Source organism: Hylobates moloch, unplaced genomic scaffold, assembly GCF_009828535.3.
Source record: "Hylobates moloch isolate HMO894 unplaced genomic scaffold, HMol_V3 SCAFFOLD_8, whole genome shotgun sequence".
Classification (NCBI taxonomy): Eukaryota; Metazoa; Chordata; class Mammalia; order Primates; family Hylobatidae; genus Hylobates; species Hylobates moloch.
In genome coordinates, this window is record NW_026652283.1 from 100,217,368 (window position 1) to 100,243,752 (window position 26,385).

Sequence of the window (26,385 nt, forward strand, 5' to 3'; positions counted from 1 at the left end):
AAAGAAAGAAAGAAAGAAAGAAAGAAAGAAAGAAAGAAAGAAAGAAAGCAAGCAAGCAAGCAAGCAAGCAAGCAAAGGTTGTCATCTCATATTTGGTACTTCTGTGACACCATCTATAGACTTTGATTTCCCCCTGCCTTGCAATTCTAATAATCTGTAGGTGTCTCCTACTCCCTTAAGCTACAGAATCCTTGAGTGATTACATCTTATTCATTTCTGCACACCACGTATCTGGAACTACATGTGGCATGTAGCAGAGGCTCAATAAATATTTTTCAAAAGGATGAATAAATGGATGCATGAATACAAAACCATTCTCAATTTAGAAATAACCTGTTTTAAAAAATATTGCTAAGTACTTTGTAAATTCAAACTACACTTACCCCAGAAACAAATTTATGGAGGGCTATGCAATCACGTAACATGGATCTATAAGCCTGTGGCAATGTTTCAATACAGAAGAGGGTAGAGTCAGGAAGGACTTGCTGCAAGAAGTGGTACCTCCACTAAGTTCAAAATTATGGGATTTTAAATAATTTCCTTCATTCTTACAAGGAGAACACCATTTGATTCAAAGAGTTGGGAAGTACATCAAGTCCTTGGAAATAATAATAATGCATTTGCCTTGAAGAAGAAAATAGTGGGACAAGTGGGACCAGGAGAAGTAAGGATAGTGGAGAAGGAGGGAAAGATGATAGTTGTTATTGATTCAGGAATGCATGAAAGAAAAAAGAATTCATGAATCTTAGTCAAGCAAAATAAAACACACCTTACAAGTTAGAATGGTCCAGGCATGATGGAGAGCTCAGAACAGACAGAGTTTGTGCAGAGAATAGGAGGAACTCATTAGTCAAGATGCTAGATTCAATCAGAAAAGTTTGATTCTCATGACGTTAACATGTTCTCATTAATATAACACTAAATATTTATTAAGTGCTTTCACTTATGTTACTTACCATACTTTGCAGAGAACAAAAGCAAGTCAAGATTTACTAATGGTTTGCCCAGAGTCATCAAACAAATAAATGAAAGAGTCAGGACCCACATTTAGATCTTCTGATACTACATTCTCTGCTCATTGCACATGTCAACCATACAAAATACCATAGAAGAGGAGAATAGTAAAGAGGAGATAGGTAGTATATCAGTACAGATTATCTAGTTTAAATCTCTTTGCTTTTCGTCTACAAAATATTAGTCAAATTTTGCTTTCAGCTATTTTAGAGTGTTTATATAGGTTTACTTTCCTCCAAAAAACAACCAGAGTCCTCTCTGTCTTTAAAGAAAAAAAATTAAATCTCTTGAGTCTTTTGTGCATTAATAGAATAAGGAAGAACAAAAGGAAGACTTTTTATTCTGAAGTGTACATATCATATAACAATTTTAAGGTTTTACCAGCTAGGTTCCCAATTAGGTATTTTCCATGTATAGCAACACGTTGCAGAGTTTCTTGTTCTCTGGTAATTCCATATCATTTATTAAAGATGAGACAACCAACTACTCTTCCACATAAGCATCTCATATTGAATTACTTTTGTATCCCAAGTTTCAAGAGTGATCTTGTACCTGTCCTCTTTAGACTGATAAAAGATGCCAGGAGTAATTTATACAAGAAAAGAAAAAAAGAAATGGCATTGCAAGAAAAAACAAATAATAGGGTTAAAATAAGACTCCATGCAATCTTTCATCCTTAACTGGTTGAAGATTGCTGGATTTTCTAGATTTTGAAAGAAATATAAACAAATCATGATTTAATGTATTAACCTGTGCTTAAGAATAAGTTCCAAATCAAATAGCTAAATTTAAGGAAAGTTAGATGCCAGGAAATTGGAAATAGGAATGATGGTAAGGGCACTTTGAACAAATATGAACTCTGAAAATAATGACTAGATGGTAGGAAAAATGGAATAGGTTACCAAAAGCTGCATTAGATATTCCTTGGTTAAATTTGGAATGAGGTTGCTATACATTTTTGGGGAGGAAAGTACATAAGAGTAGTATTCTTGTATGAATTGACTGAATTGAGGTAACAAGTTCCATTAGATAATAATTCACACTTGACAATGATAATCGTGACTAGAATTGTTTGTATAAGAGCAAAGCATGTTTATTATAGAGAAATTTTAAGGTGAAAATATTTTAAATGTCTTTGCTAAATATACATTGGCTTTGGAACAGTCTTAGTGATTTCAAGTTGTCAGAAAGTTTAAGATGACAGAGTACATTCTTTTGCATTGTTTCATGAATGGAAGAGAAAACAGGTTTTCAGTGTTGACCAAAAACTTGGTTAAAAACACGGTTGTATCACGGTCAGAAGCATGAGTTTTGGAGTCAGACAGACTTGGGTAAATCTGACTGCTTCATCAGCTGTATGATCTTGCAGAAGTTATTTAAACTCCCTAAACCTCCATTTACTTGTCTGCAAAAGAAGGGGTAATAATATCCAGATTTGTTGAAAAGATTAAATGAGATAAAGCATTCCAGAAACTTAGCAAAAATCCCTGTATATGAAATTACAGTAAAGACCTCCAAGAACTGCATAACGTGTTCCCTGCTTCTCCTCTGCTCATCCAACCCAATCCCAACCCCAGTGAGTAAGTTTTGCCAGACTTACCTTCTTTCTGTCATCTAAACATACTAAGCCTGTTCAGATTTTGCCCTTTGTCTTGTCTGGAAAGCTTTTCTCTAAGTCTTTGCATGGCCAACTCCTTCCCTTCATTCAAGCCTCAGATGGGATTCCATCGCAACAGACGTTTGCCCTCTCATCATGCTACTTAGAAGAGCTCTTTTCCATCTGCTGTTCATCCTAAATCCCACCACCCCTTGTTGCTTACTTCCCAGCACTCATCACTACCTGCAATTCTTACTTATATATTTGTTTTCATGTTTATTGTCTATCTCACTATACCAGAATGGTTGCTCCATACAAGTAGGAACCTCGTCTGTCTTACCAAATATAATAGCACATTTGGCAGAGATTAGCTTAATACTCACCAAGTTCGTTTCCTCTCTTCCAAGAAATATGGCTATGCCACATTTCCCACTTTCTTTGAAATCAGCATGACCATATAGCTGAGTCCTAGAATACAGAATGTGGAGGCAGTGATGTGTGCCCCTTCAAGGCCAGATTCACAAAGACCTCTTAATTGCAATTCTCTATTCTCTCATCCATTCTTTGCTAATTGGAATGAAGAGGTTCCTGGGGATTGCCCCGAGGCCCAAGGGGGTTGCAAATTTGGGACATATGATGAAACTAGTACCCTAATTCCTGAGTGGAAAAACTTCTGACCCCCAAATGGACTTCACATGAATAATAAATAGATTTCTATTTTTGTTTATCCTCTGAGATTTTTTAATTTATAACAGCAATCGGCCATGTGAATAGCAGAACAAATACACTATAGGACCTAGAAAACTGCCTGGCACATAGTAGGTTCTCAATAAATGTGCAACAGATATTAGTTAAATAAGCAAAATAATTAAATTAATGGTATTATGTGTCATATTATATCAAATATTTAGCCCTAAACGATATTCTTTCAAAGTGGGTCAAAGAAGACAATATCAGTCTGCAGTGAGAAATTCCATTCAGATGACTCTTAGAGACCTCCAAGGTATATATAATACTTAAGATTCAGAAAACTACACATCCTGGGTTTAGAAATTTAGTGACTATTAACATAAAAATGAAAATCAAAGAGATTTTGGTGTATAGTGTTACTCATTTCCCATACGGACATTTCCAGTTTGGGATCATAAAGGGAATATGAAGGACTCATAAAAACCTAAATGAATTGTGCCATAAATGTTAACTACCACTGATAGCAATGTTGAACATCATTCCAAAGCAATGCTGCTACAGGGTAAATTTCTGCTGTGGTACCTGAGAGTGAATGCAAAGCCAACATCAGGTCCAAATGTGTATCTATTAAATATGCACTACCTCTCCCCTCACAAAATGAGGCTACATCTTTATTGAAGTCCATCAATAAAAATCTTTGCCAACAAAAGTTTTATTTGTTTAAACAAGACAGACCTCCCACCCTGAAGAATCAGATTCACTAAATATTCCTATGTGTTTTAATTATTAAATCCCAAAGTGACAAGTACCCTTTCAGTGCGATCTAGATGACCACGAGAAGTCCATGACACTTATCCTTAGGTTTCAATAACATACACATTTTGGGAAAATTAAGAAATTTACTCTCTCAATTTAGGAAGCTGTGGAAGGTTACGAGCATCAGGTCTATAGTATAATATATGCAAACTATCAATCATGGAGAACAGTTGGCTAAATTAAATATGTGTATATATTTTCACACAGGTGGTTTGGCATAGATTTGTTGAGTCATGTACCATGCCTATTTTCATTCTTTTCAGCAAACTCTTTTAAGAACTTTTCTTACTTGTGGGGCCATATGAACTCAACAAACTGAGAATTGAAGTAATTGCTATCATCGGAGTGTTCCCTCTGCCAGATTAGGTTGAGGCATTGAGGCTACTCAGAACTGGAGAATTGGCTCAGCAAACCCTGCACTGAATTGCTGCCAAATGCACTGGCATTTGAACCCCTTGGTTGTGATCTTTAAGCTTTAGAGTGGTAATCCTTTTTTATATGCCACTGTAGAAATGAAAAAAAAAAAAGCACTGAGGTTTTAATTTTTAAAAAGTATTTTACATATATGAGAAATTAGAAAGCATATATGCAAATACTTGTGTTGATATCATCCAGCTTCAGAAACAGAACATTACCAGGAAAGTTATCTATATACTTTCTTTAGTGTTTCCTCTTAATTTGAATTTTATAATTTCCCTGGATTTTATTTATGCCTTTGTTACATTTGGTCATAACACTTACAAATATTTTCACTAAAAGCTTGCTCTCTGGAACAGAGATTAGAATCTTGAATATATGACACCTGTTTAAGTACTTTTGCAGCAATAAATAGATAAGCGTTTTGTTGTGCTTTGTTTTATTTAATTTGATATCTGTTGATTTAACGATTTGTTAGAAGGATGTAATGGATCAGATGAGATAACACTGGTGAAAGTATTTTGAATATTTGCTGCTATTTTATTTTATTTTAAAACACCCAACTAAAAGTTTCAGGCAGCAAACCCAAATTTGTTTGTTTTTAGCATGGTTAGGTTTGTGATTTTGTAGATGAAGTACAAATAGCCACAAAAATGCCATTTTGCAGGTGATACAAATTTAATTCTATTGCTTTTATGATGAAAATACAACTGCAGTGAAATGGCAAGCATCTCTTCAGTTACACTGCTTTACATTATCACTCTACGTTTATTCATGGAAGGAACTCAAATGTTAAAAAGTTATAAATAGCTGAGAAACATTCAAAAACGAGGTTGGCTAATGCAGTGATAAAAGAAATACAAATGAGAACAAAAGAATACTATTTCCCCTAAAATTAACAAAAGTCTACTTAACTGACAATATCTAATGTGAGCTAGAGTGTGATGAAGCATACCCTTGTCAACAATTTAGCATTTTCATAAAAATTTTAAGTGAAAATATCATTAGTCATAGAAATTCTACTTCTCTAATACAATTATAAAGAAGCCATATCACAAACATATGGAGAGATATACATACTGACATGTACATATACACATACACATATATACACTATGTTACATACACCCACATTCATTATATCATTATGAAATTAAAGAACAACTGGAAAACACATTTTGGTTCCTAATAAGGGAAGATTTAAATACTTTACTATAAAGCTATATTATTACACTTTATGCAAAAATCAAAAGGAAGATATATTCTATATTTCTAGCAAGAAAAGAAAGTTGACATATGTTGTTGATTGAAGAAAAGGAAGTTCCAGACTAATAAAGATGATGGGCTTCCCTCTTTGATAAGTCCTATGTGTCCTATCTATCTCGACAGAATTCTATCAGGAATAACACTGTACTTGTTCCACAGAAATTCTTTGATAAGCTTGTCTGAAATAGAATCTGAGTTAAATGTGCCACTGTTCTTTCCCAGATAACTTGTTGGAGTCTCCATAGATCACACAAGGAGAGAAGAGAAAAACAAGGCAACAAATTGGGACACGCTGCAACACTCTGCACTGAATATCTGACTTCAATTAGCCAACCCTCAATTTCCAATACAAAAATCACAAAAGGATTACTAAGGGAGAATTTATAATGGAAAAGAGGTGAAAATGGCTTCTTTGCTTTGATTATCCTGTTAGGGAGACAGAGGAAAGAAGAGACAATCACCATCTGCCTTGTGGTAAAAAAATAATTTCTCAACACACAAAATGTATTACTCATTTTAAAAAGAATTTTACTGCATTCAGATTAAGAACCCTGCTCACCAAAAGGCACCATAAAAATGATATATAATGAAGAAATTGTTAGGAGATATTTGCTATATACACAGCTGACAAAAGATTATTATCCAGCTATATAGAGAAACCCTACAAATCATAAGCAAAAAGACAAACATTGCAATATACAAATGAAGAGAAGGTAGTATAGCATTTCACAGAAGAGGAAAAAAGGCTCATGTTCAACCATAAGTTATAATATAGCCACAATCTGCCTAGACAATTTGATTATGCTACACCCTACAACCCATCAATACCAATGCTTGGTATAGACAACATGTGGATAAGAAAACAGGGATTCAGCAGCATTGCTCATTTTATAGTAAAAACAAGAAACAGCCTGCATTCCCTTCAACATTAAAATGGATAAATCAATCATGATGTATTCAGACAATGAACTATATACAATCAAATGAACTATAGCTAATCACATCATAATGAATGGATCTCAAAAACATAATGTTGACCAAAACCAAAAAGATTATGAAAATACCTGTAGTACCTTTTGCATTGATACAAAGTTCAAAATGAGTCAACAATATATTTAGGTACCTGTAAGTGGCAAAACTATGAATAAAGGCAAGGAAATGCTTAGTAAAAAATTCTGGATTATGGTTACCTCTGGGAGCTGGAAAGGGGATGCTTTAAAGGAGAATAAGAGAGCTTCAAAAGTGTTGACAATATTCTGCCTCTGCAGCTGGCTGTTGGGTTTAGAGATGTACAATTTATTACATTTTTGTTTTTATTAGTAGTATTTAAATACATGTCAGTTTAAAGAGCTATTGAAGAATAACCATCGACAACCAAAAGGTATTTAGGAGGAAGTTTGAATTTTCACTTTAACTTTAAAATGTATTTTAAAAATTTGAGTGTTTGTCCCAAAAGAATCTGCACCAATTTTGTAATTGAAAGAAAAAAAAAAAAGGTTGATTCAGCCTTATTGGGTCTTCATACACGAGTGATTACAGAGATGCTCCAATGAGCTCAGCTGATAAGTTGATGTAATTTAAGTTCATTGCCTGTGACTACTACAAAGCTTGGTCTTAACAGATTGCATTGAAAGTCTCTTCATCAATGTGATTGATAGAATTTGCCTTCCCTGAAAGAGTGAAGGGAGCTAATCAGAAGCATTTTTGTTTTTAAGCTTAAAATTATTTTACTTTTCAAAAGGGACCCCTTATAATGTAAATACATTTTGTCATTGTTTCTATCAAAGACTCAGCTTTATAAGATTGTGTTTAGGAGGCCTCACTCATAGATAAAAAAATAAGAGATAAAATTAGTAATGTATGTCAGCCACAGCATTTAGAGCACCACTGGTCATAAAACCTTTCCATCTCATGTGCCTTTTGTAAGAATGGTGCCATGTTTGTAAAAAAAAAAAAAAAAAACAAAACTTGAAATTCTTCTCATGTGTCAGATTCCCTATTATAAAGAGACTTTAATCTTGCCCCAGTGATCATAACCAAACTGTATAAGACACCACGCTAGCAACTAAAATATTTGAATCTAGCTTATTTCTGTAAGTTAATATTTTATTGATAATTTTAAAATTTACTATTTAATGTGACATTTATTGCATTTAATCAACTTCAATGTTAATTTTTAATAATTATCATGGCAGGAGATTTCTTTAAAAATCAAACATATGAAACTGGGTAGAACAGCATAAAATACCACAGCCTGGATTTCCAACAACGTCTTATGAAATTTAACCATCTGCCATGGGAGGTATAGACCAAGCCCAGATGGATGGTTGAATCCTTTCCCTAGAACATCTGTTTGGAACACTCAGAATTAAGTAGTATCAAGCCATGCATTATGGAAATGGTGTAAGAGACTATTAGGAGAGAGGAAAGGTCACGGGAAGGGAGACTCCATCATGGCTAGGAACTAAATGAAGGGAATGAAGTATACCAGATGAAATCTTAGTCTTTCATACCATGTGTGAAAAATAAGTCATAGGGAGAGAAGCAGAACAGGAATCTCAATTTTATCTGGAAAACACTGCCACTTGGAAAAAAACATATGAAAAAAATAGCGTTTAAATCTTAGACCTTACTATAATTGACTAAATCTTGGCAAAGTTTTAATGCTTTCCTTGTCTTGGTCTACTAAAGCATGAATGTTAAACAGCAGATAAAGGAGAAAGGTAGAAATTTCCAGGCAGACACAAATAAGTCTTTTTGTACCTGAGGGGCTCTCAATAGTTTAAAGCCTGAGTCTCAGGGTCTTAAAAACAGATGCCACCCTAAGAGTATAAACTGGGAGTCTGTAAGCCTTCTTTGAAGACCCAAATTGAAATTGATTTCTTTCCTATTTTAATATAATTTGTATTTATTAAGTGATTTATAAATAGTAATTCTGTGTTCAACAGCTTTACGCATATTATCTCATTAAATTCTCACAATGACATTAAAAACCAATGTATAATTGTCTTATTACATAAAGAAGGAAGTTGATTCTGAGACATTCAATAACTTTGCTCCAGGTCAAACAGCTAGAGCACTGATAGTTGGGATATGCACCCAACTCAGACTGGTTCCAGGGTCCCAATGTTTAACTATAACATGCCTGCAACTTCCTCAAATTATAGTGTTTAAAGGGCCCACATTTAACATTTGGGAATCATTGGTTTAGAACTTTGCTACCATCATCTAATATCTGTCTGTTTCCTCAGTTCTCTTCTCCACTAGATTTTAAGCAACTTGAATATATGGACACTTTATAATATTCATCATTCCCTTCATCTTCTACTCTACCCCCTGTTGTTGTGCCCACCCAACACAATGCCCAGCAGATAGCATGAACTCAAGTAATGTTTGCTGCATTGATGACATGACCTCATTCAAAGTTCAAGAGCATTGAAGGGGTCATTGCTAGGACTCAGCTTCTCCAAAAATATATGAATCTAGACAACTGAAAAAGTATCGTCAGGATAAATACATTTTCATGAATCAAGTCCTGGCCTCTGAAGAATTATATAAAAGAAGGGACAAAGTTTACGACAGGAAAACCTGTGTGTTCTCCCAGAGCCATGTGCAAATGAGCATTGACAAACCATACACATGACCAAGAATCACAGATTCTTTTAAAATATTAAGAATATTTTAATATTATAATCACAGAAAAGAATACAAATTCTTTTAAAATATTATATAAATAGGAGTTGACTTTTAGTCTATAATTTTAAAAATTTTGTTTCAAGAAACCTGTATCTTGTTGGAAATACTGCAGGGCATGTTGGGGGAGGCAAAATAGCATAGGTTTGGGCACCTATAGCAAACACTGTTGGTTGTCTTCCAATAGCCATTCCCCTTTCTCAGCACTTACGGAATCCTGAACCTATTTAGTTAACAATGTACTAAGGCTGAACCCTGCAGCACCACACACACTACTGTAGACCCAGGGTCCAGGCCAGCTCCAGCATACCCAGAATCTACATCTGTCCTAATAGACCTTAGTATTGGAGTAGGCCCACAGACCCTGGATTTAGGACCATCTCTGTATACCCAGGTCCCAGGCCAGCCTCCCAATACCTTAGGACCCAGGCCATCCTTCAGAGACCTAGCCTCTAGGCCAGCACTGTATAAACCCAACATCCAGGCAGGTTATCAGTGGCAAAGGCTCCAGGCTAGGCCCCATGGCCACAGCCTCAGTCTCAGGTAAGCCACAGTGGCTCCAGGTACTAGGCAAGAACTAGGAATCCTAGGCTCCAGACTAATCCCCTCAGACCCAGGCTTCATGCCAGTCCTAGAATCAGGCCAGCCCCAGGCTCCTGTCCAGTCCATGTGGTCCCAGGTTCCAGAAAACTCAGGGTTCAGGCTTGCTTCAGCAGACCCTGGGTCCAGGCCAGTCCCTCAAGAACTCAGGTTCCAGGCCTATCCTATTCAGCCCAGGTGCCTAGCTCACCCCAGTGCCAGGCAAGCCCTTGAAGACTCAGACTGAAGGCACACGCTAGTGGACATAGGCCTATTCCTATCCCTGCTGGGATGGTTAATATTAGGTGTCAACTTGATTGAATTGAAGGATGTCTGGATGGCTAGTAAAGTATTGCTTCTGGGGTGTCTGTGAGGGAGCTGCCAGAGGAGATTGGTATTTGCGTCAGTTGCCTGGGAAAGAAAGACCCACCTTCAGTGTGAGTAGGCATCATCCAATTGGCTGCCAAAGCAGCTAGAACAAAGCAGAGGGAAGAAGGTGGTTAACTTTGCTTGTTGAGTCTTCTTTTTTCTTCTTCCCATGCTGGACACTTGCTTCCACTCTTCCTGCCCTTGGATATCAGACTCTAGGTTATTTGGCCTTTGGACTCTGGGACTTGCACCAGTAGCTTCCTGGGAGCTCTCAGGCCTTTGGCCATGACTGAAGGCTACACTGTTGGCTTCCCTAGTTTTGAGGCTTTCAGACTTGGACTGGCACACTATTGGCTTCTCTCTTCTCCAGCTTGCAGATGGCCTATCGTGGGACTTAGTCTTTTAATCAGGTGAGCCAATTCTCCTTAATAAACTCTCCTTTATATATACATATATCGTTTTGGCTCTGTCCCTCTGGAGAACTCTGACTAATATATTTGTGGACCAGATCAGTAAGTCTACCCCTGTGGCTCCAGGATTCAGGCTCAACCCCATGTAACCAGGCATCAAGTCAACATACCTGCTGATTCAGGCACCAAGCTGGGTTATTACAGGAAATCCAAGCCTGGAGCCACCGGGGTAGACTTACTACCTAAGGACTCAAGGAGGAAATTCACTCTCAGACTATACCAGAGACATGCCTAGAATCTCTAAATAAGCTGACAATTACTAAAGAGCTTACCCAGAAAAAGTGAGTCTGTAAAGACTGGAACAAGTCCCTAATTCTTTAATGCATAGACATAAATGTAAGGCAACAAGAAACACACAAAAATAAGAAGACGTAACACCACCAAAGAACACAATCTCCTAGAAGCAGACCCCAAAGAAACAGCAATATATAAACTGCATAACAAAGAATTCAAAATAGTTATTTTTTAAGAAAGCTAAGCAAACTTCAAGAAAATAAAGAGAAATAATGCAAAAAATATCACAAAAACCATAAACGACCAGAACAAGAAATTTAACAGAAAGATTAAAAACATTTTTAAAGAGAAATTCTAGACCTTAATAATACAATGAGTGAAATGTAAACTGTGGTAGAGAGCATCAACAGCAAAATTAATCAAGCAGAAAAAAAAATCTGTGAAGTCAAAGACAGCTTATTTGAAAATATATAGTCAGAGAAGAAGAAAAAAGAATAAAACCAATTAAAGCTTCTAGAATTTATGGGATAGCATCTAAATAGAAAATTATAAGAGTTCAAGAAGAAGACAAAATGATAGAAAGCTTATTTAAAGAAATAATAGCAGAAAACTTTTAAAATGTGGAGAAAGATATGCATATTAAAGTAGAAGAAATGTCTCCATTCAGATTCAATCCAAATAAGACTACACGAAAATATATTACAATCAAACTGTAAAAAATCAAGGAGAAAGAGAGATCTTAAAAGAATCAAGTGAAGAGAAACAAATAACATATAAGGGAGTTCCCATAAGGCTAGCAGTGGATTTCTCAGCAGAGAATTTACAGGGCAAGAGAGGGTGAGATGATACATTTAAAGTGCTGAAGTACCTGCCAAAACTGTCCTTTAGAAATAAAGGAGACATAAAGACTTTTCCAGATGAATAAGAGCTGAAGGATTTCACTGCCACCAGACCTGTCTTATAACAAATGTTAAAGGGAGTTCTTCAAGCTGAAAGAAAATGAAGCTAAGTAGTAACAAAAAAACATATGAAATTATGAAGCTCACTGGTAATTACACAGTCAAATCAAGAACACTAATACTGTAAGAGTGGTGTGCAAATCATTTATATCTTTAATATGAAGGTTAAAGTAATAACCATTACTATAAATTTTAAGGGATACATAATGTAAAAAGATATAAATTGTGACAGCAAATATTTAAAATGGGGCCAGGCACAGTAGCTCACACCTATGATCTCTACACTTTGGGCAGCCAAGGTGGAAGAATCACTTGAGCTCAGGAGTTTAAGAACAGACTGGGCAACAGAGTAAGACCTCATCTCCACAAAAACAACAGAATTTTAAATGGGAGAGTGAAGTAAAAGCATAGTTTTTTAATGTAATAAAAGTTATTATCAGCTCAAAATAGCCTGTCATAACTATATGATACTCTTTGTAAACCTCCTGGTAAGCAAAAATCTATAGTAAATACAGAAAAGATAAAAAGTAAAAAATCAAAGCATACCAGTAGAGAAAAATCACTTAATCATAAAGGAAGACAGCAAGAGAGGAAGAAAGGAATAAAGAACCTATGCGATAATCAGAAAACAATTAACAAATGGCAGCAGGGAGTCATTATATATCAATACTTACCTTGAATGTAGATTATAAGAAAAGAGACCCAACTGTATGCTACTTAGAAGATACTCACTTCAGCTGTAAGAATACACAGACTGAAAGTGAAGGGATGCAAAAACATATTCCGTGCAAATGGAAACCAAAAGACATCAGGAATAGTAATTATACTAATATCAGATAAAGTAAACTCTAAGTCAAAAACTGTAAAATGAAGCAAAGAATTTCATTTTATGATAAAATGGTCAGTCCATCAACAGACTATAACAAAAATATTCATATAAATGTACTTCACATTAGACCACATAAATATATAAAGCAAATGTTAATAGATCTAAAGGGAGAGAGAGACTGTAATTAAAATGATAGTAATAAACTTAAATACCCCATTTTCAGCTACTGAGAGATAATTCTGACAGAAAATTAGTAAGGAAATACGAGACAAACTACACTTTAGGCCTAGTTGACCTAACAAACATACAGAACATTTCAACCCACAACAGAATACAGTCTTCTCAAGGGCACATGAAACATTCTTCAGGATAGATTCAGAGAGACAGTCACAAAACATGTCTTAACAAATTTAAGAAGACTGAAATTATACCAAGTATCTTTTCCTACCACAATATATGGAATATATTTTTCCATATTATATATATATATATGGAAACTAGAAATAACAGGAGGAATACCAGAAAATTCACAAATACATAAAAAGTAAACAACACACTTTTGAAAACCAGTAAGTCAGTGAAGAAATTTAATGCCCCACCTTAAAAGAAAGCATACCAGTAGAGAAAATCTCTTAATCATAAAGGAAGATGGCAAGAGAGAAAGAAAGAAAGTGGAACAACCAGAAAACAATGAACAAAATGGCAGTCATAAGTCGTTACATATCAATAATTACCTTGAATTTAAATGGATTAAATTATCTAATCAAATAATTAAAAGGGAAGAAATTAAAAGGGGTATTTAAAAACATCTTGAGATGAAAATGGAAACAAAACATACCCAAACTGGTAGGATGCCACAAAAGCAGTTCTAACAGTAAAGTTTATAGCAATAAACACTTACATACATCAACAAAGGAGAACGATCCCAAATAAACAACCTAGTACTACACTTCATGGAACTAGAAAAACAGGAACAAACTAATCCCAAAGTTAGCAAAAAGCAGAAAATAATAAAGACCAGAGCAGAAATAAATGAAATAAGACTAGAAAAACAGTAGAAAAGATAAACAAAATTAAGAGTTGATTTTTGAAAAAGATAAGCAAAATCAACAAATCTTTAGCTAGACTAAAAAAAAAGAGAGATATGACTCAAATAAAATCAAAAAGGAAAAGAGGAGACATTATAACTTATACCATAGAAATATAAAAGATCATGAGACTACTAGGAAAAATTATATGCCAATAAATTGGATAGTCTGGAAGAAATTGATACATTTCCAGCCACATGCAACCTACCAAGACTGAATCACAAAGAAATGGACTATCTGAACAGACTAACAATCGGTAAGGAGAGGGAACTAATGAAAAGTCTTCCATCAAAGAGAAGCCAAGACCTAATGGTTTCACTGCTAAATTCTATCAGACTTTAAAAGATCTATTTCCAATCCTTCTCAAACTCTTTCAAAAAATTGAAGAAAAGGGAATGCTTTCTTACTCCTTTTTACAAGGCCAGCTAGTTTATCCTGATACCAAACCAGACAAGGACACTACAAGAAAAGAGAATTACAGGCCAATATCCCTGATGAACATGGATGCAAATATCCTCAACAAAATACTACCAAACCAAATTTCACAGCATACTAAAAGAAAAATGCTCAAAATCACTAATCATGGGAGACATACAAATTAAAACCACAACGAGATATTGTCTCACAGCTACAAGAATGGCTATTATCAAGAAGACCAGTGATAACAAGTGTTAAAGAGAATGTGGAGAAAGGGGAACGAACCGTTGTCCACTGTTGGTGTACAGTCATTACAAAAAACCGTATGTATGTACACACATTTGTATACATACATACACATATACACAAAATGGAATACGATTCAGCCTTTAAAAAGAAGGAAATTCTAGCATTTATGACAACGTGGATGAACCTGGAATACATTATGTTAAGTGTAATTAGCCAGGCACCAAATACATGATCTCACTTATTTTGTGGAACCTAAAAACATTGATCTCGTAGACATAGAATAGAATGGTGGTTACCAAAGGCTGGGGTGGGTTAGAGGAATTGGGGAGATGTTGATCAGAGGATAGAAAATTTCAGTCATATGGTAAGAATAAGTTCCAGAGATCTATTGTACAACATTGGGGCTGTAGTTAATAACAATGTATTATACTCTTAAAAATTGCTGAGGGAATAGATTTTAAGTGTTTTCACTGTAAAAAATAAGTATATGAGGTAATGCATTTATTAATTAGCTTGATTTAGCCATTTCACAATTTATACATATTTTAAAACATGACGATATATACCATAAATGTATATAATTTTTATTCGGAAATAAAAAATCTTATTTAAAATGTTTCTAAAAATTGTAGCACAAGGTAAAATCCCCTGCTTTCTTCCTACCTTCTTGGAGCACTGTACTATATAAACAAAAGGTTTAGAGTTGTAGGTTTCATCTTGTTTCAAAGAGATGTGACATCACCAACACACAGAGGATGGCAAAGAGGAAAGGCAGAACGAGCCTGTCTCTTAGATGATGTTGATCAACTGCTGCACCAAATGTAGAAATAGCTATTGTTCCAGTTACTATTGCTGAAAAACAAACTATCCCAGGTTTAGCAGCTTAAAACTACAGCCATTTTGTTATGATCACTGTTTCTGTGGGTGAGAAACTTAGATAGGACACAATGGGAATGATTTGTCCCTGCTCTCTCATTCCTAGGACTTTAGATGGGAAGACACCAATACCTGAAAGTGGCTCAGACAATTAGAGAATGTAATCATCTGGAGAGTCATTCATACTCATGTCTGGTACCTCAAGAAGTAGGCCCAAGAAACTATTGCCCAGAGAACCTACATATGGTCTCTCCATGTGGATTGGGGCTTCCTCATTGCATGGTGATTGGAAGAGTGTGGTGACAGTGTCCAGAGAGAATGCATTCAGAAACCAAGCTTTTCAAGAAAACCAGATAGAAGCTGCATAGCTTTTTCAAAGCTAAAAGTCACAGTACATCACTTCTACCACATTCTATCAATTAGAAGTGAGTTACAAAGGCCAGCCAGTTTCAAGAAGAGGGCTTTGAGACCCCATTTCTTGGTTGGGAAATGGCAATATCATATTGCAGACAGAAATGTGGAATGGGTGGTATTATTGCAGCCATCTTTGACAAATATAAATGTGCACCCCTACATCCAGGCTCTTTATTAAGGCAGTTAATATAAATCTTACCATTAGAAGCCACTGTCAGTTGGATGTTCTGTTATGAGTCGGAAAATAATTTTAATTGATAAAGTTTGTTAACCCACCTTAAATGAAGTCAACCATGTTATTATCTGCCTTGTATATTTAGTCTTGGAGATTTTTGTTAGAGGAAAAGATTATAGCCTTAGATGTGCTATACAATGAAAGAGATACAGGTGTGCTGAGTATTTCATCTCTTGGCCTTTGGGAAAATTGAGCAGAGTTGGGCGCAGCTAAAGTTGTGAACTCTGAGCAGCTCCTTTCACTAAAAGTGGCCTCCATGATGTAAAAAATGAAGCTTAGGAAAACTACCATTGAGCCAAGGTCTTCAAACTGTTCACAGATGCCTAGAAGAATTTTGAAAAACTACATGCCCTGTATCCTATTTCTCAGTTATCTAAAAATCTCATTAAAAGTCTAAATAATTGCAAAGGATATAAGTTAAAGACTTTCCTTCTCCCTTAGTACAGAGATACATACATGGCTGGAAAAGACTAGATGCCCCATTGGTTTATGGTACCTGATTAATCATTATATGAGGCATCTCCTTTGTTGGTGCTCCCTGGGGAGATTTTAAACCCTGAAGCAATGAAGCACAGTAAGATTTATGTGCAAGGAATATGCCTTTTTTCGTAAAGGAGTGTGGTAGGGAGACCATACAATATAACTTCTAAACCTAAATAATTTTTAGAGTTAAAGGGGATATCATTAATAACTATACTAGGAAATAAGCATAAACTAAGAAAACTGGGGAATATGTTGACCTTAGCTATTGTAATACTGGTGAGTTTTCAGGAGAATCAGTTTACAAAAGAGAATTCACAGTATCTGGAGATCTGTTCACTATCTTTTGAAAACTGTCTATTGTCAGTACTTTTTGAAAAGTTTTCCATAGCTCGAAGAGTCTAGGTAGACCTATTATTAAGCTAGTATAGAGCAATACTAATTGTTAAAGTGTTGACACACTTCCACATGTTAGTAAATAGAATAAAAGTAATTGGAATAACCAATGAAAATTACTAATCTAAATCCCAGCATTTGTGTATCATTTCAGAAACTACGAACAAGTAAGCTGTGATTCCAAGATATCTTTCTGGCTTAGGCATTGGAGCACAGAGATAGAGGACCTGTGTCAGAGGATTTGCTATTTATTTGCAAAATTAATGGGTCTTTGGTGCATAAACGTCCTCATATAGAAGAAAGGAGACTTGCAACCTCTTCCTATCTTTTCTATACACTTCAAAAACAAAAAATCAAAAACAAAAACAAAGACAAAAAAAACGCATGTCCCTATCCATGGGGAAAAGCATGGTCTGGGCTGAGGAAGGAGCTATTCAGGCTATTAGGTGCCATAGATATAGGCAGTTGCCATGGACATACACAGAAAATGCGTTTACTGTGGGCTGATGTCCCTTCTGGTAGGTTTGGGAACCCTTGTTTCATTTGACAACCTAATTCTTGGTGAAAGGCAGTTGTCTCTGAGCCTTGTAAACAAGTTTCTAGGGAGGGAATCTCCTGGAAACCTATTTAATGACTAAAAGAGAGACTCTTCCAGCAAGACAGTACTAGGTCTGCACCCTTACCCTTTCAGATCTTTTTTTTTTTTTTTTTGAAAGAGAAAATTAGTACAGGCTTCCCACTTTTCCTCTCCTTTGTGCCTGCTATTTTCTGAAGGGATAGACAAAGGCTTAGAAGAATCCTCTACTACCTGCAGGCAGTGTGAACCTCTGAGCACCTGCTCAGAGGTTTTCTTTACCTCTTTCTATTTTCTTTACCTCTTTCTGCTTTGTCTCCCTTATTAACTGGACTACACTTGGGCACTGTCTCCTGATTAGCCTCAATGGGGTGAAAAGTCATATTGTACTTCCTCGCTGGAAAAGGAAAAAAAAAAAAGAAGGTACACAGGCTCCTGGCCTCAGCACCTAGGATCAGATCGTTACTATCTACTTTCCATCTCTTTCTAATTCCCTTCTTCTTCTCCATGTCCCTAGGATCATTTAAATTATAACAATTTCAAATGTGGAAAAAGAAAGGAGCGAGAGAGGAGTAGATGCAGGGAGACCAGAGACCTAGTATGAAGGCAGCCAATGAATCCTCTTCCTTTTAATTAACATTACCCTCATATAATGGTTCTCAATTAATAGAAAGTTGTTGGAAATTTGATGTTATTCCATGTGTTAAGTCATGAAGCAGATAAAGTTATCATTTAGCTAGTAACAGAAGCGTCAAATGAAAGATTACACCAACACACTAGTCCATATACTATTTGGAAACATGTAGAATGATTTTTAGAAAAAAATGCACTACAAATAACATGACTAAATAAATTCACTTATATATTAGTAGCTTCCTTGGATAATAAAAGGTATTTCCATATTTAGTATGTGGCTTAAAAGTTATAATATTGCATTACTTGAATATTTTGAATATTACTTTTTGCCACTTTTTGAATATTATCCAAGCTGGTGAGGGCATTCTAGATGCCTAGAAATTGTTTCTTCATTTACTAGTGCAGTGAATAAAACATTGGTAGAGCTTTAGTAATCCTGTCTTTGTATTTTCTTTTAAGATATGTATTGGAGTAGTTACCAAGGGGATAGTTATCATCAACTTCATTTTAGAAGTGGAAAAACAGTGGATTTCTGGAAAATCAAACTTATATTTGTGAGTTTCAATAATTTTGAATTGCCACAGGGATTTCATCCTCCATCACTCAAAGAATCCCTCTCATATTATCTCCCTCAGTAAGATAAGCCTCATTAATTTCAAGAAGCCCCAAATACTTACCTAATGACTCAGAAATCAGTCATTGAGTCACAGAATATTATGATCAGCGTAAGGTGAATAATGGTTCACCAGGATGTCTATGACCTAAACCCAAGAACCTGTGAGTATGACTTTATCTGGCAAAATAAAATTTGCAGATGTGACTAAGTTAAAAATATTTAGACAGGGAGATTACCCTGGATTAGCCAGGTAGGCCCTTAAATGAAATAACAAGTGAGCTTGTAAAAGGGAAGCAGAGAGAGATTTGACTATAGATAGGGAAGGTGATCTGAAGATGGAGCAGAGATAGATGTGAAGATGCTATGCTGCTGGCCTTGAAGCTGAAGAAGGGCCTATGAGCCAAGATATGCAATAAATATAGCTCTGGAAGCTGGAAAAGGCCAAGAAATAGATTCTCCTCTAGAGCCTCATGAGGGAGAACAGCCTTACCAACACCTTGATTTCAGCTCAGTAAAACTCATTTCAGCCTTCGAACCTCCAGAACTATAAAAGATAGACATGTTGTTTTTAGCTCAATGTCAGGGGTAATTTGTTACAGCAGTCATAGGAAACTAATACAGTGATGTACAAAAGAGCTCTGAGAAAATCCTTACTTGATCAGGCAGAGGCCTAACTGCATTCTGAGATAAAATCTAGATTAAATCCTAGAATAAAATCTCAAGGTTACCAATTTCAAGTTAACTAACCAGACATTCATGGGATATCAGTATTCCTCAGAAGCAGGGGAATAGAGGCAAAGGGGAACACTTTGAGTGATATATACTTACTACACAAATACCACATTGGCTGACACCCTTGTAACTCCAGGATATCCAGTTAAAAAACTGGAAATCTTCAATCAAACTAGGGACTTGGAGAAAAGGACATGAATTTCACAAGGCAGGCAGAGGATTTACAGCTCCATTAAAGGCTACTAAATTATATTACTCAAGAAAATCACTGGGAATCTATTCAGACAAGAATTCCATTTCTGTGGTTTTAACCACGAAACCACTGTGGATCTTAGACTGCATAGCAACTATGGAATCCACTCTCACATTTTGAAGCCCCAAATATTTCTCTTGCAAAATGGACTCCAGTAAAAACTATGAAATAGTCAACATTTTTGCATGTTGTCTTCCAAACTCAGCCCTCAAAGTCTCCCTATATTGAACCTCTGGTTTATTTTTAGATTATATAATTCCTTTCACAAAGCAGTAGCACAGTTAACTGAGCACTGATCTTTGAGTCAAGAGTTTAATGCCACCTGATCAGGCATGGGAAGAAAATTTGAAAGAAAGTTATAATGTTGGGATAATGAAAGAATTCCAAGTAGGCTTTAAAGTTGATCCTCAGAGTGTCCTTGAAATCAGAAGTGTAATGCCCATGACTATTTTTTAAGGATTTTCTAATCTTTTGCTTCTACTTTTCTTCACTTGACTCACTTGACTCACAGCAGTGAGACAAAAGAAAGTATCAGCTGCTGGGCCTTAAAGCACAAAAAGTAGCTAGATAACCTGTAATTTTCCTGGTGGTTTCTAAGACATGATAGCACCTATTTTTTCCTCCTACCCCCAGACCTAAAATCAAGTATCCTATAAATGCAAATATTTCTCTAAAGAGTAACATGAACATTTAAACTAAATTATTAGCAAGGGTTCTATCTGAGATATAATCATGTAATTGTCCTTGGCATGTAAATAAAGACAGAGTGATTCAATGTCAAGGGGCAATATAATACAATGGATAAGAATACTAGTGGGAGGCTAGACAGCCAATGTTTGAATCTCAGGCCCCACTTCTGGTTGTGTAACTTAGGAAAAGATACTTAATTTTTCTGAACTTCATTTCACTAACCCTTAAAATGATAATAATAGTACCTACCTCCTAGGGTTGTTTTGAAAAAAGTGTGTGTGTGTGTGGAAAATGCATGTAAAAGTAATTAGTACAGAGCTTGGAAAACATTAAGTGCTCAATTAATGTCAGCTACTTTTAGATGACCTTGAAGCCAATAAGAATATGAATTGAAATACTTTATTAAATTACAATTTGTCAACTTCTGGCTTGACAAATAACTACTCCAGAAGAAACTAATGAGATATACTAGATATGAAACTGGTTACTAAAGAAAAATTTATGCAAAATAAATGCAACTTGGTTTTTCATTATAAAAACAAGTTCCATATATTTTGAACATCAAATAGGTCAACGGATATTACAAGAAAATGTATTTTTTTGCAGTCACACATATGTGTGTGTAATACTCTCCTAATTTGATTCTGTGCTTTACTTCTTATTACTCCACCAGAAATTTTCCACTTAGCAGCCAGACTGAGTCCTAAAAAAATTATGTCATGTCATTTCCTTGCTGAAAACACTCTGATAGTTTTCCATCACAGTTAAATAAAATACAAACTCCTTACTTGGTATTACAAAGTGCTACTTTTCAATCTGAATAAAGTGGTCCCTGTCTGTCTCTCTGACTTTATCTCTCTATTCTCTCCTAAGTTCCAATGGCTTTCTCCCTGTGTAGGGAACCAGGCTCATTCCTCCCTCAGATCTTTCACACTAGCTGTTTCCTCTGCTTATAATGCTCATCCTCCCAAACTCTGCCTAGTTATATCTCTTTTTCATTCATATCTCAGATAAAACCTGGCCTCCTGAATGAGGATTTGGTAGACCACACAATCTCAAGAATCTCAAGCAGCCACCCAGTTATTCTCTGTTACTTCAATTTATTTTAAGTCTCTGTGTAGAATTTATTTTGCTTAGCATATAACATTGTGGTATAATTTTCTTTCTTGTTTGCTTCTTTGTATTTATATGTTTTTTATATAATAACCAACTTCCCCATTCCCTAGAATAGAAGTTCCATAAGAGCAAGACTTGGTCTTGTTCACTCTTGGATTTCTTTCACCTAGAAAAATACCGAACATATTAAATGGTTAATAATGCTTAATAAGTATTTGTTAAAAGATAAATGAAAAGAAAATATGGTTATTTAGGTCCAAGTAATTTCAAAACCGTTGTTAACACTATCCTTGTGCATATATCCTGTACATGTCCTATTAAATGCCTAAAGTTTAATTATTGAGTCAAAAAGATGCGCAATTTAAATTTTGATAGTTATTTCCAAATTGCCTATAAAAAAGTCATACTAATTTACTTTTTAAGTGAATTCCTTCGGTCTTCTTTTAAGTGAAATTATGACATGATATTTGAGACACATTCTCTCAACTTAGAAGCACTGCGTACTCTATAGTTCCATAACCTTAAAATGCCAACAGGATAGCTGAAGTACAGAAGTCTACAATAGGTCTTCTGAATGAAATTGCTGCAGAATCCATGCCTACTGTGACTCACCAATTAGACGATTTGCTACAAGAGGCATATATGATTCACTCTTAAAGGTCTTTCATTTTCTAGGAATCCTGTGCATGGGTTCTTAGCAGTAAAGAGAGATCTTACTAATCAACATTGATCATGATGTTTTTCAAGTATACAAAAGGTAATTTGCAATCAAAGAAAAATTTTATTCCATGAGAATTGAATCAAAACACAGAAAAACATATTGGTGAAACACGTACCCTATTCTAAAAGGTCCTCAAATTCCATGAGTTCATTTTTCCCTTATTAGAGGTTTATTTCCCTTGCCCTTTGAGTCATCTATGCCAACAACCTCAGATGTCTGTGTAATAGTAACTGGAAAATACCCTACTGATGAATCGATGTCTACATATTTATGTCTGTATAAATATGTCAACGAGGCCACTGATGAAAGTGGGGACATCCAGGATCCCCCCCCTCACTGGTTTCTTATGTCATTTTGAAAGGCACCCTGTATCAGCACAAAAGCAACCAACTAAATTCATAAGCAACAGTCAAAAGGAAACCAGAAAAATAAAACTAGAGATACATGTGCATCCAGTCTCCACACCAACACTACATCACTTGGAAATAACTTTTAGTGCAATATCAGTTTTCAGCAAAAATCATCCAAACATGTTACTCAAACACTTAAAAGACTTTTTAAATTCTTATCTCTTTTACTCAAGAGCAGCAAATTCTTACTTTAGAAGCATTATATCATTTAAAAAAAAAAACCCAATTATTAGATACCCACTCTAGATTGAAAATGTAACTGCATAAATCATCCAATTTTCAAAATACAGAAAAATGAGGTACTTACAGCAGGGTGTCCAGTACAGTAGGTATAGCTGGCATGGGACTGGTAGTGCAGGCTGGCTCTTGGAAAGGAGTATGTATTCCAGGCTGGTTGGCTGCTGTTCCACTGGGAGCTGAAGCCAGGGCTCATGGTCACTCGTGACTTACTAGTTTGATAGGCTCTCACCGTGGAGCTAGACTATCAAAAAAGAAAGAAATGCAATGTGAAGACGGCTCTTTATTAAACCTGAGCCAGCAATATATCGCAGCATGTATTCTCACGTATGACTAAGGAACAGGACTCAGCTGATTAAGAGAAATGGCTGATGGCTTAAGAGGATGCATCGAATACTGTTCAAATACTGCATCAAATACCGTTCTGAATAGGATAAAAGTATTTTCTCACTATTCGAATTTTGACTGGATCACAAAGCACAAAGGCTCTTTGAAATTGATCTTATTGAAAACAGTTTTTTTTTTCTAGTTGCAAGATGCAACTCCAGCCTTTAGAAATAAGATATGTTTTAGTGGTGACAGCAACAGTGATATTTTCAAATATATAAATGTCCTTTTATCATAGTGTTCACCTTAGAAATTCACCATTCGTCTCATCTGAAGGCAGCAAACAAAAATCTTAGTTTACAAGGATTGGATTAAGGCACAGTCTGCTTCTCAACTCTAACTAGTCTTTAAATTACATAAGTCTATTGCTGTCCTGGGGGACATCAGCAGGAATCTGGATACATTTATACAGGTCACCATTCTACTTTCTAAAGAGCAAAATGGTGAAGGATTTGAAATCATCATTCACCCCCAAACTGCTCTACCAACATAACTGAAAATAGAAGGGTAGGAAAATATGCATTCTTTAAATGTTAAATATATCTGGTTGCTCATAACTGTGCATAGGGTAGAATTCACTGAAAACAAAACTCACTTGTATCTTCTGTCCTTCTTTGTCCTCAGATGGCCATGGCATATAAGGCATATAATAGTTTCTTTTCAGAGAACACTTTCTATCCTCAAATTGCAATAGCCACTTACCCCAGTAGCACAGTAACTTTCACAATAAATTCTATTTATAAATCTATGGGCAAATGCCAACTCAATCACTGGGAAAATGTGCTAATCGCATTGCCATTATATTCAGGAAACCCAGTGGGGAAGAAACTTTTATCTATGACTGTGTTTCCCATTGGGGTAGATTCTGATACCATTAAATACTTAGAAGAACAATTTTCTGAAGACAGGTTCGAGCATCTTGGGATAACCAAAAGAAAGCAAAAACCTCAGTGATTTAAATGCTCTAAGTGGGCCATTTCTCTCACAATGACCTTAAAAATATTAGGAAAGTGAAAAGAAAATTTAAATCTGTGATTTAATGGTAGTTAACAATCTAAAATATGTAAACCAAAAACTGGAGAATACAGCCTTCTTAAGGTAGCCAAGCTTCTTTGGTGGTCTATCTTTCCCCATTAACATTATCCATCACCACCCTACCATGTACGCTGTCCACATGATTCAATAGTGCAATAGTTCAATGAGATCTGCAGATACAGCATTACAAAGGTATGCATATTGCATACCTCCCCAGGACAAACCTGTGTTGGAGAAGTAACAGTGAACTTTTGTAAAAATAGACATTTGTGCTTGGTTCGAAGTACGTAAGCCCTGTATTTATGTAAAAAATCCTGTTATTTGTATGCCATACACAGTCACTTCAAAGAATAAATGAGCCCACCACAAAACTTACCTTTGGCCTTGAAAGAGTCTTGGTTTCTGCTCTGCAACTACGGTCACTAAAATCAAATGCTTTCGACTTTGGTTGTTTCTGTAAGTAGTTATTTCAGGACTAGCCCTTGTAGTTACATGGTTGTCTCTTATCTGTTTTCACATTTACATTAGGAGAGAGGATTTAAATTTTTGCATAAACAAGCTTGTAAATATCCTCACCTCTTAGTTTACTTACGTTCCCAAGTGGCATTAGTCTCTCCTCAATGATTTTAATCATGGTGGTCCCTTGCAAACTTTCCTTCCCCTCTTTTGTAAAGCTCATGCTCAAGTTGTACCTTATACTTGTCCCCACTTCTAAGACCTCCAGATTATGTCCTTCACCTTCCTGCTCTCACAGAGCCTATATAGTGTTGCTCAAATACTTCAGCATATGATTATATTGTTGTAGATTATTCCCTGTGTGTATAAAACTCAGCTTCCCAACCAGGCTTCAGAGAGCCCACTTAGTTCTAGACAATATATTTATTGTCTCTTCTATGGCTCTAAGGAGTTTCTTCCTCCTTGGCTTTTGAAGCCTCTGATGGTGTTTACCCCCTCCTCATTACAATCATCTTTCCCTTAGTCTCCTTGTCCCTTCTGATTGTACCTTGTCTCTTGTCTCACTACCTGCATCCTTTTTTCTGTATTCTCCCTAAATTAGGTTATTTTTTAGGTCTTACTTCTTGGTTCTGTGTTCTTAACTCTTCTAACTTTTCTCCTTTGTGAACTTATTCACGGTCAAAGCTTTACGTATTACTTCTAAGAAGATGACTCCCAGGTATAAATTAACAGTCCAAACAGTCTCCTGAATTCCAGTGCCAAATCTTAAAATATCTGCTGATATTAATCATCACAAGAAGAATCAAAGTTTAAATTACCATGCATAAAATTAAATGGGCTGGGCGTGGTGACTCACGCCTGTAATCCCAGCACTCTGGGAGGCTGAGGCGGGCGGATCACAAGGTCAGGAGATCAAGACCATCCTGACTAACACAGTGAAACCCTGTCTCTACTAAAAATATAAAAAACTAGCCAGGCATGGTGGTGGGCACCTGTAGTCCCTGCTATTCGGGAGGCTGAGGCAGGAGAATGGTGTGAACCCGTGAGGTGGAGGTTGCAGTGAGCCTGGACGGTGCCACTGTACTCCAGCCTGGGCGACAGAGTGAGACTCCACCTCAAAAAAAAAAAAATTTAAAAAAAAATTAAATGAATTAATTGTTTTAATCTAAGATTTCACCTCCCCCACAGTTCATTTTCATTTACTTTTGTTAATGTTATGATCAATTTTAAAATCAGTTTCCTCAAAGACAGAACAACTTTGACCCATTTACCTCTCTTTCAACTCCCATTATCAGTGTCACCAGATTCTATTGTATTTATCTAAGAGTTCTTAAATTTGTTGTCTTTTTCATTCCCATTATCACGAACCATTTTTTACTATTTAGTCAATTTATGTCAGAGCCACTAAAACTAAATCAAGAAGCTTGTACTTTA

The 26,385-nt window shown here is 35.7% G+C and overlaps 1 protein-coding gene across 2 annotated transcripts in view; it reads right to left on the bottom strand.

Annotated features, from left to right (window-relative positions):
• RBMS3 (RNA binding motif single stranded interacting protein 3) overlaps positions 1-26,385 on the bottom strand; it is a 1,191,227-nt gene that overhangs the window by 813,748 nt on the left and 351,094 nt on the right. For both annotated transcript variants that reach the window (XM_058442835.1, XM_058442834.1), the window contains exon 3: positions 23,144-23,317. In XM_058442835.1, coding sequence (XP_058298818.1) covers positions 23,144-23,269 — 126 coding nt within the window. In that variant the 5' untranslated portion in view covers positions 23,270-23,317. The remainder of the gene's footprint in view (positions 1-23,143; positions 23,318-26,385) is intronic.